The sequence below is a fragment of the Lissotriton helveticus genome, chromosome 5_1 (assembly GCF_964261635.1).
Source record: "Lissotriton helveticus chromosome 5_1, aLisHel1.1, whole genome shotgun sequence".
In the NCBI taxonomy this organism is placed as follows: Eukaryota; Metazoa; Chordata; class Amphibia; order Caudata; family Salamandridae; genus Lissotriton; species Lissotriton helveticus.
Window position 1 is genome coordinate 1,237,284,171 of NC_136065.1, and position 16,864 is coordinate 1,237,301,034.

Consider the following 16,864-nt stretch of genomic DNA (forward strand, 5'->3'; position numbering starts at 1 on the left):
CGCTAGGTAATAGGATTATGCTTCAGTAACATCTTGAGGATTTTTTATAAAATATAGATCTGGACTCAGACTAGCGCGAGTATAGGTTATTGCCTATGTAAGGGCAAAAGGTGCGTCTGTGGTACTGAAAATTCTGGACTCGTGTAATAAACTTTGTCGTAGCATGACGATTTTTATATCAAAAGACCGAGAATGGCTAGTACACTATGTACAAGCATTTTCGTTATATTCCAGTAACAATTTCACCTCGAAATCGTCATTTTCGTTCTGAAACCCTTGGCAGCCATTTGTGTGTTGCCCTTTACATAGGCTATAACACACAGCTAAATTCGATTCCAAAAGGTCACGTACACCTTGATTGACTTTCCCCTGACCTGAGCATGTTGGAACCATTGCCCCAGGCCGGACCTGTTTGGTCAGTTCCTCTCCCAGTGGCCGAGCAAGATAGCATCATGCCATAAACCTTTTCATCGCACACACACCCTGCCTTATCTTACTTCCATCTGTTCCTGCTCCTGCCTCCACAAGCTATTCATGACTTGGGCTGTGATCTACTTTTTTGGGGTTAGCCAGCCTTGTCAGCTAAAGAATGTATTCATTATGTGGACATTGTTTATGGCCTGGACCTATCTTGAAAGTGGGTTTTGCATCTGTGTGCACGTTCTGGGAATGTACTTCAAATATGTGCCTAGGGCATAATAATTTGTATAAAGGGCCTGTGCTCAGACCATCCAGCAGGCTATCTCATTCAGTCGCTTTTAGGCGTGGCTGGGCGACGTAGCCTCACAATTGAATTGTAATAAAGATGTCTTTTCATATTTCAGATTCTCTGTTGATTTCTTTGCTGCTTTTGAATGGACTACTTATTGGTAAGACCCCTGAGAAGGAGATTGGGGATTCCTAGTACGTCACTCCAGTCTTGCAGGCAGGCCTACAAAGCAGCACACCCTTCACTGAGGTCACAGTACCTGTGAGGCCAGCCTGCCTCACATATTGATACCTCCATTGGCGTTGTGTCAGCAGTAGTAGTGCAACTCACCAGGGATGGGCAATGCAGGATTTGCATGCACACCAAACTTAGGGGTCATTAGGATGTAGGGCGGATCGCCACTGCCCGCATGGCGGTGGCGATCCGCCCTACATCCTTCCCCGCCCACCACCCATTTACGCCCACCACATTAGTAAAGCGGGGGTACCGTGGCGGACGGGAAGATCGTCCACCGCTTTTCCGCCTGGTCGACTTGCCAACCATGCGGAACAGGGTTTAATATGGTGGCAGTGTCTGCTAGACACTGCCAGCCATATTACTATGGAGGCGGAAACATGCCTTGGCGTTGCGGCGTTGCCGCCACAGAAAGGCATGTGGAGTTCTCTTACGGGGGCCCGTTTCGGGCCACCAGGGAATCTTGGGGGTGGCGGGGTGCACCTGGGGATTCCAATGGTACCCCCCTGCTTTGTCATGGACATGGTGGGAGGCACCTCGTGGTGTATGTCACCTTGTGCAAGACAATGCACGCAGTGCATTCCCAGCATTGTGGTGGGCGTTGCTGTGAGTACCACCTGCCACAATGCTGGGAATGGAGGACGCCACCGCCACAGTGGCGGTGGCATCCTAATCATCGGGGCGGGACCACCGCACCATAGGTGGTCGGTCCCATCCTAATGACCCCTTAAGTTTGCAAACTTCACGTTATCTCTCCTTCATGCACAAGCACATTTAACATGTGGTGCCTGCTTTCGGGTCACTGGAATTATGGAGCAAGGATGGACCAAATTATGTTGCAGTGTTGACTAAATTATGTAGCAAAAAAAACTGCAGCATTCTTATAAATTCTTTATTTCTGCAAAAGGCCATAAAAGATTTCATTATAAAACATGCCCATGAAATAATCTAAAATGTTTCAGGCAAATGTTACATAATTTCAATAAAATTGGCAATTGCAGTAAAAGAATTCCATTCAATAACACCTTCTTAAAATATACATGGAGTAATGTCTAATTATTCATACAGTCCGAGGTAAGTTTCACGGTTGCAGATATCTTGGTCATTGGTATATCACAACTTTAGCCCCATTCTCTTCCTTGTTAGACCCACTATAAACAAATATCTTGATAGCGCAAATATGACATGTTGTAGGGTACTTGTCAGTACCCTCAGTGCCTCTTGATCTTTTCTAAATCCCAACGAATTACATAGTGGTTGAATCCATTTCGCTTCTAGCCCGTTGTTGCTGCTGCCTGTTTACTGGTCCAGGGGGGATCACAAAGACCAGCTCACCTTTCCTCTTCGTGACGCTCGGCCGTTAGAGCTAGCAAACCGCACCAGGAGGCACTTTATCACCAGCTGCGGGTTCCCGCATCTTGCCGGTTGTTGCTGCTGCCTATTTCCTGGTCCGGGGGGCACAAAGACCAGCCTTGACTTGTGGTGCCACTGCTGCTGGCCGCCCTATTTAGGGGCAAGTAGAGGAGACGAGTAGACCGGGAGCCGGGAGAACTACATCCCCCAGCCTACCTAGCGGTTAAGCGTTCTGCTGCCGCCAATGCTGAGGGCCTATCTGCGCCCGTGTTAGGCCGGTCGAGGCTGGGGTAGGCTCCTTCTCTTGGCCTTTACCCCCAAGCACCCTGGACTGTACTTTTCTACGAGGCCGCATTTTGTAAAACCCACACAGAGGCACAGGAAATACAGCAAGGCTGGGTCATCATCTGCCACAGTGAGGCTGCCACCGGGACAATCAGTAAATACAATCAGATTGGTAATGTCTAGTTGCCTCTGTGTTTTACTTTCATGCTGGATTTTCCTCCCCTGTTACCCCGGTACTAAAACTAGTGGGGCATATAATAGTCCTGCGATTGGAAACAAGAGTAACCTAAGGGACCCCCGCCAAGCATTTAGTAAATCCAGCTAGGAATGGGGAAGCACACCACAAATGCGTTATGCCACGTACCTCCATGGCTTGTACCTTCCCCCCTACCACAGACATATAGACAGGATGCTTCAAAGCGCCATAGGAGTGGTGGCCACTGAGATAGAACTTACTGAACGTAGACTCTCACTAACCCCGGACGTTGCACAAATTAGCACCATTTCAGATTCGCCTACTACGCAAAGTGGATTGGAACAATTCCCCGAACATTCCACACAGACTCTGACACCAGAGGTATCAGACTTTCCCCGCTCACCCATTTTTACACGTCTGTATCCACCAATGACAGCAGGGAAGATCCTAGACATAGACACAACAACTGGCAACGGCCACTGATAGGACAAGCTGCCCCTTAATTCCGTTCCCACATCTTCAATCTGCCCCTAGCAAATAGATTTAGGGCTTTGGAAGAGGTTGATTGACTTTCGACCGAGCAGTCTCTCCCCTCGGAATGTGTGAGTGATTTTATAGAGAAAAGGGCTAAGAACTAGTTAACTGGCTCTCTAGACAACAACCTTACTAATAGCATTGCTATTGAATACCCCGACCCAATTGTCTCACCCAAACGGCCTAAAGTTCTATTAACAACCACGATCACACAGGGAGTACATCTTCTTTCTCCCACTCATTCCCATGTTCCCAATTGTTTTAATGGAATCCTGGAAAACCCTGGCAACTTAGACAGAGGGAAATATATATATAGCATTGACCATCGATCCTCTAAACATGAGCCAAGTATTGTTATCAGTTACTGAAGCTCATCTAGCGAACCATGATCAGGGGGGTCCATTACAAAAGGCTATAGAGACTAAGGGGCCCATTATGATAACGGGTGGATCGCCACCGCCATACGCTAAAACCACCAGCCGCCTCTAATTTTCCCCCACCACATTACCATGGCGGGGGGGAACCTGGTGGACGGGAAGACCGCCCATCGGTTTTTCGCCTGTAGGCAGTTCATATGTTGGCGGTGTCTGGTAGACACCGCCATCCATATTACTATGAGGGCGGGGATGTGCCTTTCCATGGCGGCAACGCCGCCACAGAAAGGCATGCGGTTTTTCACATTTGAGGCCCGTAGCAGGCCCCCGGGGATTCTGGGGGGTGGGGGGTGCACATGGTACCCTCCAGCAGTTCCATGCACAACCTGGCAGGCACCGCGCGGTGTCTGCCATGTTGTGCATTGAAGCGCACAGCATACCTTCCTGGCATTGTGGCGGGCGATGCTGACTGCACCGCCCACCACAATGACAGAAATGCTGGATGCGCCCACCACTGTGGCGGGCGCATTCTAATGTCCCTCATGGGACCCCCGCCCTGATGGCGGGCGGTCCCTTTTTGCATTGGGATGGCAGGCAGACTTTGTCCTCCCGCCATCCTAATGTGCTCCTGAGAATGTTGCTAATGATCAAAATGGCTCAAAACAGCTGGAGGGGGCTTTAAGATGCGAGCGTGTGTATTCAATCACATATCCTAATATCCAAACAACTAAAACTATTGCGATAGGTCAAGAAAGTATAGCAATAGTATCATGGTTATTGACACCAACACATAAGTTGGGGTATAATACCTTTTATAAGAATGCAATTCCCATGCAGAGAGGGAGACCATCGGGGGCTTGGTAATATGGATTAAAATTACACTGGGAACTCCATACACAAACTTTAGAATAGACTCCCCTGATCTGCTGGCAATGCATTTAAAAGATTACAACGAAACTGCAGTGTAATGCGGTCCATTTTCTGATACTTTATTATTTTAACATTTTTACCAATACTAATAGTCTCTGCAAAGGTTTTGCCTCATTACTACCTGTGTAACATACAATTGCAGTTGTGAGAAAGGTGACCAGTCAACCTCTGCAAAGGGCCCTCCACTTCTAAGCAACACAAATTAAATGTGTTGGTAACTTTTGATTTGCTTGAGCTACAAACAATTTGTTTAGTTAATATCATCAGATTATGCAGCAGATGATGTATTATGTGGCAAATATGGCAGAGATATGAATTTGGAGAAAACATTTGTAAACTAGGATATTTTGCTATTCATGTTTGAGCTGCTCTTGCTGATAAGGGGAGGAAAAGTGCTGATGATAGGATCTGCATGGCTCGGAGATAAATGTACGCACCTTACCGGGGGGTCTGTTCCGTACGCATTACGAGGGGAAATCAGCTTTACGGACGTTTTCAGCTCCCGTAAAAAAAGAGTCGTACGGAGTGGTGTCCACACGATTCGTACTTGCTGGGTCGTAAATGGCTGCTGTGATCCGTATGAACATCGCGTACAGCGTGGTCCGAGTGCGATCTGTACGGTTCCTTGAATTGTACGGTCTATTGTATGATTCGTACGGAGAACTGCATTGAGTGCACATCATACTACATCGTACGTACGGATACGGTTCTGCGTACGAATCGTACGGAAATAAAGCTCCGTACGGCGATTTGGACTGGATTTTACCGAATCGGAATCGGCCCCTATAGGTTTATGTTTAATATATTTTTACATTATATATGTTACTTATCCTTTTTAAACATTTTAAAACATTTGTAACTATGTTTATTTTAATTATATGTATTATTTACTTATTTTACATTCTTTTTTTAACTAAAAAAAGATATTTTTCACAATGATATCTTTGACATCGATATTTTTATTTCAATATTTTTGGACTTACCATAATGTAGATAGGATGTCGATATTTTTTACTTCGATATTCTTGCGTCTATATTTCTGTAGGTCGATTTTATGTCCGGCGATATTCTGTCAGACATTCTTTTCTGGCCACACCTCGGACTCTGCCCACTGACCAATCCTCAGGTGCTTCCTGCCCTCTGATTCTCCAACCAAAGTTCTCCCACATTTTTTCACCATTTCGACCACTGCCCCAAAGGCCATATGTTCCTATGACTATTCACAGGTATGTCAACTTTGACATTTTATAAAGCATTTCTTGCAAGAGTGGCCACATTTGTCATATTCTTGTAGCTTATTTACAGAGGTGTGAGAAGTTGCCGTGTCAAACCGGCCTGAAACTTCATGTACTTTGCTTTTTAGTTGAGAATGCTTTGTGAAGCGGGAAAATGAAAAATGCTCATAAAAGGCGACAGCTTTAGTGCCTACTTAAGTAGAGGGAAACCAGGCATCACGTCTGTGGTCTGAGCAACCAGCTTGCCAGACAGTTCGTACCATCAACCATGTTCCCTGTGCTTTTACTGGCTTTGAAAAGCCCTGCCACCTCCCTTCCTCTTCACTGTCCCCTACCCATGGCCACACTGGGGGACCGCTATGTTTATCATATTGAAAAGATTCTGCAGAAAAGAATCTAAATACCCAAGACGAAGCACTGCATTGTTGGGATAAGTATGCAGCTGGAGGGATTCCTGCTATGCTTCCTTGGCCCGAATATGTGGGGCACCTGAGCGTGTCAGGAGTTAAGCAATCTGTCCATGTGTTTCCATGGCCGTAGAGGTAGGACGCACCTGAGTCTATGATTCCCCACCTTTCTTGTGGCAGCAGTGATAGAGATACCTGAACTCTTGATGCCTAGGCATTCCTGGAACAGCAGTACCAGCTCTTACCTGAACTAAGTCTCCTCACAGTCGCAATTATTTTTCTACTTACCTGACCTTATGCCTCTTATCTCTCCCACTCTGTATTACTCATAGGACATGCCTAAGCATTTGAAGGAAAACTGGGAAAAGTTTTGAAGCTCTCCGTGCTGCCATGACATTCATTTTTTCTAAATTTTGCCAACTGCATGTTCACAAGATTGTCAAAGTTTTTTTTTTTAAACATGGAAAATCAACTAGCAATAGTCTGAATATCAGCAAAAAATAATTAAAGTGGGAGAATTTCCCCATAGAATGTTTTTCCTAGAGATATCTGCCACGAAACCTTTTTTGCAGCAAAATTATATTCTTCCACAAACATAAATGCTAAAAGCAGGTAAATTTCATAACTTTCACAACAGAATTACCATTAATTTAAAGCTCTCCCCTTTTTTACCAACTGAAAGCATATGCCAATTATAGGCAAATGGTGCCTAAGGTCTTTCATCTGCAGCAATCGTAGAACATACCTGAACATATAACTTGGACTTTGTTTAATTGGCCGCAGGTAGTTTGTTTCGCTGCACTTTGCCGACAATCCCATATGGAGGCCTCAGTCCCCTTGCAGGACACACCAGCCAGGAGGGCCGTAGGAGATGGCCCTTCACTGAGAAATGTAGCATCCGGCATAATGGCATTCCCGCAGCCTTGTTGTCTGCAAATTACATCAGCATTTGCCTTTGTCCAGCCTTCATGGCAGGCAGTATTCCAGGCTCCTTCAGCGTTGACCTCCACACGACCTTCACACAGGCCACTTCCGCCTGCCAGGCGAATCTTTGGCAAAGCCACTAGCAAAATAGAAGAAAATGTGTTGTAGTTTAGGAACTAAAGCAAGCGCATGCATGCTACAAGAAGAACGTCTAAGGGCTTCAACTGGTTAATTGCCAAATTCCCAGGGTAACGCTGGCAATAAATGAAAACCATTGTTCTTGTAATTTGGTCAAAATTACGCTACTTAAAAAGGTCAAGGCTTTGTCATGATTGAGGGACCTAAGGAACAAGAGGTAAATTCTTTGTAACATATGGTGGAGGTTTAAGACCCATGCCAATAGGTGGCTTTGTGCTTGCCACCCGTGTTTGTACTACATTTGCTGCAAGCAAGCAAACAGCATGGAGAAATATAAAGGTATCATTCCCAAACTAACGTTTGCAGCACTTTTTTCCTGAACGATCTAAGATCTAGACTAATTTCCAAGGAAGGAAACCAATAAATAAATGCAAATATAATATATATGCTAATATATCTATAGCTCCTCCATTAATGTATCTCTCTCTGGATACATCACCAACTGAATATAAGTTAATCCACCTGTTGGTCTATTTGTTTGTCCACACAATAATCTATAGAACAACATATGTGTCTGCTGATCCATCTACCTAGCCATACACACAGCCACCAGTCCCTCCATCCATCCATCCATACATACATACATACACCCACCCATCCATCCATCTCTAAAACATGATAATACCTGGCCTCACCCATACATCTGATTTACTTCTAGAATGACACTTGTTTAAATTTAGACTATAATCCCAGTAGCAAGCGAAAATCTATGCAAGAAAACTGAGGAAGGCTGCAGAAAGTTTGTTAGAACACCTCAGCCATCACAAGTTATTATTTTTGAAATAACCTTCCTTTTTTAATTTCAAAAGAATTTTATTGTTATAAAGAGGTAAATGAAAGTACAGGTCATAAGTAATAGTGATTGTTAGAATTGGGGGTCTCTGGTTGGCGCAAGTATGCACTTGTGACAAGCAGGGACCCTCTCCTCCAAGTCAGGGCGAAGGATGACCCCTTAGAATTACCCTTGCTCACCCTCTAGGTGCGTGGCGTGAGCAGCCAAGGCTAATCTTCAGGCGTTAGTTAGTTAAGCATTTGTAATCACACACACAGTAAAATATACCGATCCCCCCACAAATGGACACCAGGCTGTAAATATATAAAAATACGCTTCTTTATGTAAAAATATATATCTCTACGCAATTCAGACTTAGTACAAGACCAAATAACGTTTGTGTAGCACCACAGATTGTAAATAGGCGAGCTTCTCTTTCAAATGTTCCACCAACAGTTCTTTGTTGTAGGTTAAATTGCACTTTCAGTCTTTAAAACGGATGTTTCTGTTAAACTTCCTTCTTGGCAAGTTTCTCTGTCCCAAATTACTTTGCTCTCGCTTCCTGGGTCGGTTCCAGGGACCTTAGGCCAGTCTTAGGCCCTCTGTGCGCTTCGCAGCGCTTCTGTGCACTCTACACGCGAGAAATCACGGCACCCTACCAAGTCTCACGCATCTGGCGTGGGGCGCGATCGGCCCGGCCGGGTCTCGTGGAGCGGATGGCCCCCCCTGGTCTGCGGGACCCACACGGGGGGACACATCGCCCTCAGAGCTGTCCAGGAGGAGGGAAGGCCCAAGAACCCAGCGCAGCCCCAGTCACTCGGGCAGGGGCTCAGATTGCAGCCTCGGCTTCCCGACGGTAAAAGGATTCCAGCGGGAGGGGCTGGAGCGCTCTCGCAGCGCGGAGCTGCAGGCAGAGGCACACAGAGCAGAGCGGTGCGAGTCTGGTTACAGGAACGGCTCGCACCGCGGGGGGACAATTACAGTACCTTTGACACTTGCAGGCAGGAGCAGCAACGGACAAAGGGGAAAACAAACGTTGCGGGCCCCTAGCCCGGTGGGAAGCTTTTCCGACGGCTTCTTCTTGGCGAGAGTCGGCACAGGCTGAGTGCGACTCCGGCGATTGGGGGCACCTTTGGATCTTGACGCCAGCGGGCGTGTGCAATCAGGCAGGCGCGGCCCGCGACCCTTGGCACGACGGTGCGGGGGTCTCCTCAGCGGGGGCGGCGCGGCCTGACAATCTCTGGGATCGCAAAGCGGGGTCACAGGGCACGGACTGTGCAGCTGTCGACCCGGCGTGGATCACAATCCACAGAGGGAATTCCGGCGGGAGGGGGGAAAAGCGTCTCAAGGCACTCCAGTAGCAGGCAAGGGGCAGAGGAGCAGGTAGCCAAGCCTGGGGGCAGAGAGCGACTCCGGTCGGAGCGAGGCTCTCACAGGACAAAGGCAGGCAAGCTCCCGAGTGCCACAGCCCTAGGAGGGGCGATGAGGGGCGCAGTCTGGCTCCAGCGGGATGCACACACGGCTCGAATGTCAGGACGAGCAAAAGCACCAAGGACCCACTAGTCCTGGGGTCCAGGTCAGGGGGCAAGCTCAATCAAGCCCTTGGAGAATGTTTAGAGCACAAGTCTGCAAAGTCTTTCAAAAAGTCTTCTCCTCTCCTTCCTCAGCAAGGCAAGCAGCAGGCCAGTCCTTCCAGCGTCTTCTTCTCCTTCTATTCGGGCAGAGGTTCTTTGTGGTAAAACAGGATTCTGATTTACAAGGAGCAGGGCTCCTACTTTTATACACAGTTTCTTTTGTTCTCACTGGCCAGGGGGGCCTCTGCATAACTGCTCTCAGCTCCTGAGCACTTGTGGTGGGTACTTCTGCTTCTGCATTCAGTGTGAGGGCAGGCACATCAGCCGCTCCCCAGGGGGGCGGAGCCGGCATTGTGAGGACAGGGGCAGCCTGAGCACTTTGTTGACAAGCTTCGGTCCTTCCTGGGCCAGGTGCAGGCTGAGTCATCAGTCGCTCCCCAGGAGGGCGGAGCCAGCATTGTGGGGGCAGAGCACAGCCTGATGCATCATTCAGGGGAAACTCCCACCACCCACTAAGGTGTCATCCTGCTATTCACAACCTGTCAACTCCCAGCCCTGTCACTCACACAACTCAGACAGTCAGATACACACAAAAGCAGAGGCGGGCTGAAATGGTTAGACAAGCAAATGCTAGCTTTCTAAAAGTAGCATTTGCAAACACAGGATATTAAAATAAACTTTACTAAAAGAAGTATTTTATTATTCTGAGTTCAGGCATACTAAACATTAATTTCTACCAAGTTCCCTGAGCCTGCTGGGATTATAGAGTGTAATAATTCCAGCAGCCCATCTGGCCTAAAGGGAACAGGTAGCCTTACAATAGTGAAAAACGAATTTGGCAGTAATTCACTATTTAGGACATGCCACACACATCAGAGCATGTCCTACCTTACACTTACAATGCACCCTGCCCTCAGGCCTACCATAGGGGTGACTAATATGAAGTTAAGGGAAGGTTTAGAGGCTGGCAAGTGTGTGCACTTGCCCAGCCAGCATGACAGTACCAGACTGCACGCAGGTTCTGCAATGGCAGACCCTAGACACATTTTAAAAGGCTGCTTCTGTGGGTGGCGCAACCAGCGCTGCAGGCCCACTAGCAGTATTGGCATTTACAAGCCCTGGCACTCCTGGTGCACTTTACTGGGGACTAACAGTAAATCCAATGAACCAATCATGGACATCAATCACATGTACACTTTACAGTAGGGAGAGCATATGCACTTTAGCACTGGTCAGCAGTGGTAAAGTGCCCAGAGTCATTAAACCAACAAAAACAGGTCAGAAAGAGTATTGGAGGAAGGCAAAAAGTTTAGGGATGACCCTGCCAAGAGACCCAGGTCCAACACAACCCCCTTCCAGCCAAAACGCAGGGTAGACCAATCACCACTGTGATGGGCTTCCCTGCTTTGGGCGATAGAACCTGGACCTGGCCCGCAACAGCAGGGGCACATTCCAGTTCTGCGCCAATCTGCACCTACTTCAAATCCTCTGTTCATACTCTCAGGGTCCACCAAGCCAATCCCTGGGGCACCCTTCTCTTCCTCTGTGGACACCACCTGTGCAGCCTCTAACCTTAACTTGCTCACAGGTGTGTCCCAACAGACAGTCGTCAAATCACAGTGGCCACTGACAGTAGTCAGGGCTGAGACCCAGGCCTCATGCCTCTCAGGGCTCTCAAACCTCTGCGGCCTCAGAGAGCGGGGGGCAGTAGCCCCAGGTGCTGGGCACCCTTTATCCACTCTCTCTCCTGTCAGGTCAGGTATGTCATCCTGGCACTGACCCACCAGCCCCAGGCCTGTACCTGGCGGCTGGACCAAACACGGGGGTGGCCTCTCCCACACCCGGTCCTCCTCCTTGGGGCTCTGTACCCTCCCACCTGAAGTGGTACCCCCTTCCAGAATTGTCAGGGCACCTGTGGCAGGTGATCTGCACAATTCTCCCACCAGTTCAGGGGTGCTATCCTGCAACTGGGGTACCAGGTCGGGGGGGACACCCTGCACCTGGCCCTCTATCCTAGGGTCTAAACCCTCAAACTGCACCGGGGTCAGAGGCAAGGAATCCCTCCCTCTGCACCCCCTTCCAGAGTACTGCCCACTCCCAACTGGAGTGGTACCCCTAGAAGTGACATGGGTCAGGACACTGATTACAGTGGTCCCACCCTCCAGGTCAGACAACACCTGAACCTGGCTCTCCAACTCAGGGACCCAACCCTGCAGTTGAACCCTTGCCTGGCGCACCAGGACTTCACGGGGAGCACGCATGCCCCCCCTGAGGGTGGCACATAGCTCATGTGCCGTGCGACAGTCTGCCTGGCGCAGATCTCCCAAACCCTGTCCCTCTGACAGTGTGGGAAGATCCCCCAGGACAGAAGTGGTGTCCCACTGGTCATTCACCGGGGACGCAGCCCTGCTGGCTGGCCCCTGACCCACTGGTTCTTCCACTGGGGACTCTTTCCCCCTCTCGCCCCTCTTTCTGGACCTCTGCACCCTCCCAACTGGAGCGGTACTGCCAGACACCAGAACTACTGGAGCTCTGCTTACAGAGCCTCCACGTTCTCTAGCCACTGGGGGATCCCCCTCAGAGGGTGACTCATCCGGACAGCCTAGGCTCCCCACCTGGTGTTCCCTTAAAGAACCATCCAGGCTCTGAGACTGAGGTGGGGCACTACCGGGACAAAACCCATTCTCACTCCTTCCACTTAAGGACAGGACGTGAGGCCCTACACCTTTCTCACTACTACAGGACCTAGCTGGGCTACTCTGCGCCACTTCCGCCACTCTGGGCTGGAAGATACCTGAGCCACTCCCCACAGGATCACACCCCAATGCTTCTCCAGACCCTCTGGAATCCACCACAAGGTCTGCCTCCAATGTGAGCTCCCTGGGGTCAGAGAACTCACTCTCAAACAGGTGTTGGCATAGCTCTGGAAAACTGGGATTAAAAGTATGCTCTCCCACAATTGGATTACACAGCCCCCTAGCAGGGTTAACCAAACTATCCTTCACCTCACCATCTAGCGCCTCACACACATACTCCACACCATTCTCCTGAGACTGGTCAGACAGTAGCGGACTGTCTCTGTCACACAACCCATACTCTTCTGGGCGGTCCTTACACTCACCCACCAGGACCTCAACCATGGGGGAATCCCTCCCACCACTAGGACCATGAACTCCTACGCCAGCTACCCTATTCCCTTCAGGGACGCTGCGCACTACTGGAGCTACCTCATGCCCTTGAACCTCCTGGTGTAAGTTAACCCCCTCCAAGTCAGGTGCCATATCTCTAGGTGCGCGCGCTATGCTGTCAGCACTAGATACCTGAATGTTGCTGCCACCAGCTGAGCTGGACTCCACCTCCAACTCAGCAAAGCTCCATCTGCGAGCTACACACATCTCTGGATGTTGGGCTGACGCCCTCCTGGCTTCAAGCTCCAAATCAAGTTCTCTCATCCTCAAGTAGTGAGCTCTTTGGCGTTCTTGCGCTTCCATTGCCAATTTCTGCTTCTCCATTTCCAATTGTCCTTTTAATCTCGCCATCTCCATTTCATGTGCCCTGGTTGCTGCCCTGTTTGCCAACTCCTCTGGCGACAGGCATCTGGTTGCTGCCTTTTCCATCCTCACTGAACCAGGCATGACGTCTTCAAAAACACATGGAGATCTCCCAGCAAAATTAAACAAAATGGAAATCTGTGGCTGCGTTATAGGTCTGCTCTCACTATGTGGTGATCAGCAATTCACTGTATGTCAATCACAAATGCAAATTCTCAAATCCTCACCGCTGCGTCCAATGTTAGAATTGGGGGTCTCTGGTTGGCGCAAGTATGCACTTGTGACAAGCAGGGACCCTCTCCTCCAAGTCAGGGCGAAGGATGACCCCTTCGAATTACCCTTGCTCACCCTCTAGGTGCGTGGCGTGAGCAGCCAAGGCTAATCTTCAGGCGTTAGTTAGTTAAGCATTTGTAATCACACACACAGTAAAATATACCAATCCCCCCACAAATGGACACCAGGCTGTAAATATATAAAAATACGCTTCTTTATGTAAAAATATATATCTCTACGCAATTCAGACTTAGTACAAGACCAAATAACGTTTGTGTAGCACCACAGATTGTAAATAGGCGAGCTTCTCTTTCAAATGTTCCACCAACAGTTCTTTGTTGTAGGTTAAATTGCACTTTCAGTCTTTAAAACGGATGTTTCTGTTAAACTTCCTTCTTGGCAAGTTTCTCTGTCCCAAATTACTTTGCTCTCGCTTCCTGGGTCGGTTCCAGGGACCTTAGGCCAGTCTTAGGCCCTCTGTGCGCTTCGCAGCGCTTCTGTGCACTCTACACGCGAGAAATCACGGCACCCTACCAAGTCTCACGCATCTGGCGTGGGGCGCGATCGGCCCGGCCGGGTCTCGTGGAGCGGATGGCCCCCCCTGGTCTGCGGGACCCACACGGGGGGACACACCGCCCTCACAGCTGTCCAGGAGGAGGGAAGGCCCAAGAACCCAGCGCAGCCCCAGTCACTCGGGCAGGGGCTCAGATTGCAGCCTCGGCTTCCCGACGGTAAAAGGATTCCAGCGGGAGGGGCTGGAGCGCTCTCGCAGCGCGGAGCTGCAGGCAGAGGCACACAGAGCAGAGCGGTGCGAGTCTGGTTACAGGAACGGCTCGCACCGCGGGGGGACAATTACAGTACCTTTGACACTTGCAGGCAGGAGCAGCAACGGACAAAGGGGAAAACAAACGTTGCGGGCCCCTAGCCCGGTTGGAAGCTTTTCCGACGGCTTCTTCTTGGCGAGAGTCGGCACAGGCTGAGTGCGACTCCGGCGATTGGGGGCACCTTTGGATCTTGACGCCAGCGGGCGTGTGCAATCAGGCAGGCGCGGCCCGCGACCCTTGGCACGACGGTGCGGGGGTCTCCTCAGCGGGGGCGGCGCGGCCTGACAATCTCTGGGATCGCAAAGCTGGGTCACAGGGCACGGACTGTGCAGCTGTCGACCCGGCGTGGATCACAATCCACAGAGGGAATTCCGGCGGGAGGGGGGAAAAGCGTCTCAAGGCACTCCAGTAGCAGGCAAGGGGCAGAGGAGCAGGTAGCCAAGCCTGGGGGCAGAGAGCGACTCCGGTCGGAGCGAGGCTCTCACAGGACAAAGGCAGGCAAGCTCCCGAGTGCCACAGCCCTAGGAGGGGCGATGAGGGGCGCAGTCTGGCTCCAGCGGGATGCACACACGGCTCGAATGTCAGGACGAGCAAAAGCACCAAGGACCCACTAGTCCTGGGGTCCAGGTCAGGGGGCAAGCTCAATCAAGCCCTTGGAGAATGTTTAGAGCACAAGTCTGCAAAGTCTTTCAAAAAGTCTTCTCCTCTCCTTCCTCAGCAAGGCAAGCAGCAGGCCAGTCCTTCCAGCGTCTTCTTCTCCTTCTATTCGGGCAGAGGTTCTTTGTGGTAAAACAGGATTCTGATTTACAAGGAGCAGGGCTCCTACTTTTATACACAGTTTCTTTTGTTCTCACTGGCCAGGGGGGCCTCTGCATAACTGCTCTCAGCTCCTGAGCACTTGTGGTGGGTACTTCTGCTTCTGCATTCAGTGTGAGGGCAGGCACATCAGCCGCTCCCCAGGGGGGCGGAGCCGGCATTGTGAGGACAGGGGCAGCCTGAGCACTTTGTTGACAAGCTTCGGTCCTTCCTGGGCCAGGTGCAGGCTGAGTCATCAGTCGCTCCCCAGGAGGGCGGAGCCAGCATTGTGGGGGCAGAGCACAGCCTGATGCATCATTCAGGGGAAACTCCCACCACCCACTAAGGTGCCATCCTGCTATTCACAACCTGTCAACTCGCAGCCCTGTCACTCACACAACTCAGACAGTCAGATACACACAAAAGCAGAGGCGGGCTGAAATGGTTAGACAAGCAAATGCTAGCTTTCTAAAAGTAGCATTTGCAAACACAGGATATTAAAATAAACTTTACTAAAAGAAGTATTTCATTATTCCGAGTTCAGGCATACTAAACATTAATTTCTACCAAGTTCCCTGAGCCTGCTGGGATTATAGAGTGTAATAATTCCAGCAGCCCATCTGGCCTAAAGGGAACAGGTAGCCTTACAATAGTGAAAAACGAATTTGGCAGTAATTCACTATTTAGGACATGCCACACACATCAGAGCATGTCCTACCTTACAATTACAATGCACCCTGCCCTCAGGCCTACCATAGAGGTGACTAATATGAAGTTAAGGGAAGGTTTAGAGGCTGGCAAGTGTGTGCACTTGCCCAGCCAGCATGACAGTACCAGACTGCACGCAGGTTCTGCAATGGCAGACCCTAGACACATTTTAAAAGGCTGCTTCTGTGGGTGGCGCAACCAGCGCTGCAGGCCCACTAGCAGTATTGGCATTTACAAGCCCTGGCACTCCTGGTGCACTTTACTGGGGACTAACAGTAAATCCAATGAACCAATCATGGACATCAATCACATGTACACTTTACAGTAGGGAGAGCATATGCACTTTAGCACTGGTCAGCAGTGGTAAAGTGCCCAGAGTCATTAAACCAACAAAAACAGGTCAGAAAGAGTATTGGAGGAAGGCAAAAAGTTTAGGGATGACCCTGCCAAGAGGCCCAGGTCCAACAGTGATACAATTGATAGCAGATAAGTAGTAATCAGGAGCGGACAATCAAAAATGAATCATATCCAATACATTCAATAGATAAAAGTAGTCTGCCAAAAAACAGCAAAAAGAATTAGGTAGGATAAATGCAGTGACTTAGGCAGATTCCACCAACAAGAGTATCACTAACAATTGGTATAATCATGGGGAGCAAGGGAAAGAGCAAAGACAGAAGAAAGAAAGAGAAAAGAAGAGTGAAAAAGAATAGAAGAATAGATAAAAGACAGAGAAGAAGGAAAAGAAAGAAAGACAGAGAGAAGGATTTCCAACAAACTAACCCTACAAACAAGACGCCATTCAACCAGACAAATCAAAGGGATACTGGTCAACTAACCCCTTTGAAGACAACTCCATGTAATTATCCAGCGCAGTCCAAACCCCACTAGCAATAGATGGAGAAAGGTGAGCATGGTCAACCGAGGTATGAGCACTTCGTAAAAAGGAAACCCAAGCCCACCAAGTATGATAAGAAACAGAGGATAA

At 49.4% G+C, this 16,864-nt stretch overlaps 1 protein-coding gene across 3 annotated transcripts in view; it reads right to left on the reverse strand.

The window, feature by feature from the left end:
• LOC144755246 (scavenger receptor cysteine-rich domain-containing protein DMBT1-like) overlaps positions 1–16,864 on the reverse strand; it is a 735,795-nt gene that overhangs the window by 217,945 nt on the left and 500,986 nt on the right. For all 3 annotated transcript variants that reach the window (XM_078643989.1, XM_078643988.1, XM_078643987.1), the window contains one exon: positions 7,003–7,320. In XM_078643989.1, the coding sequence (XP_078500115.1) occupies positions 7,003–7,320 (318 nt within the window). The remainder of the gene's footprint in view (positions 1–7,002; positions 7,321–16,864) is intronic.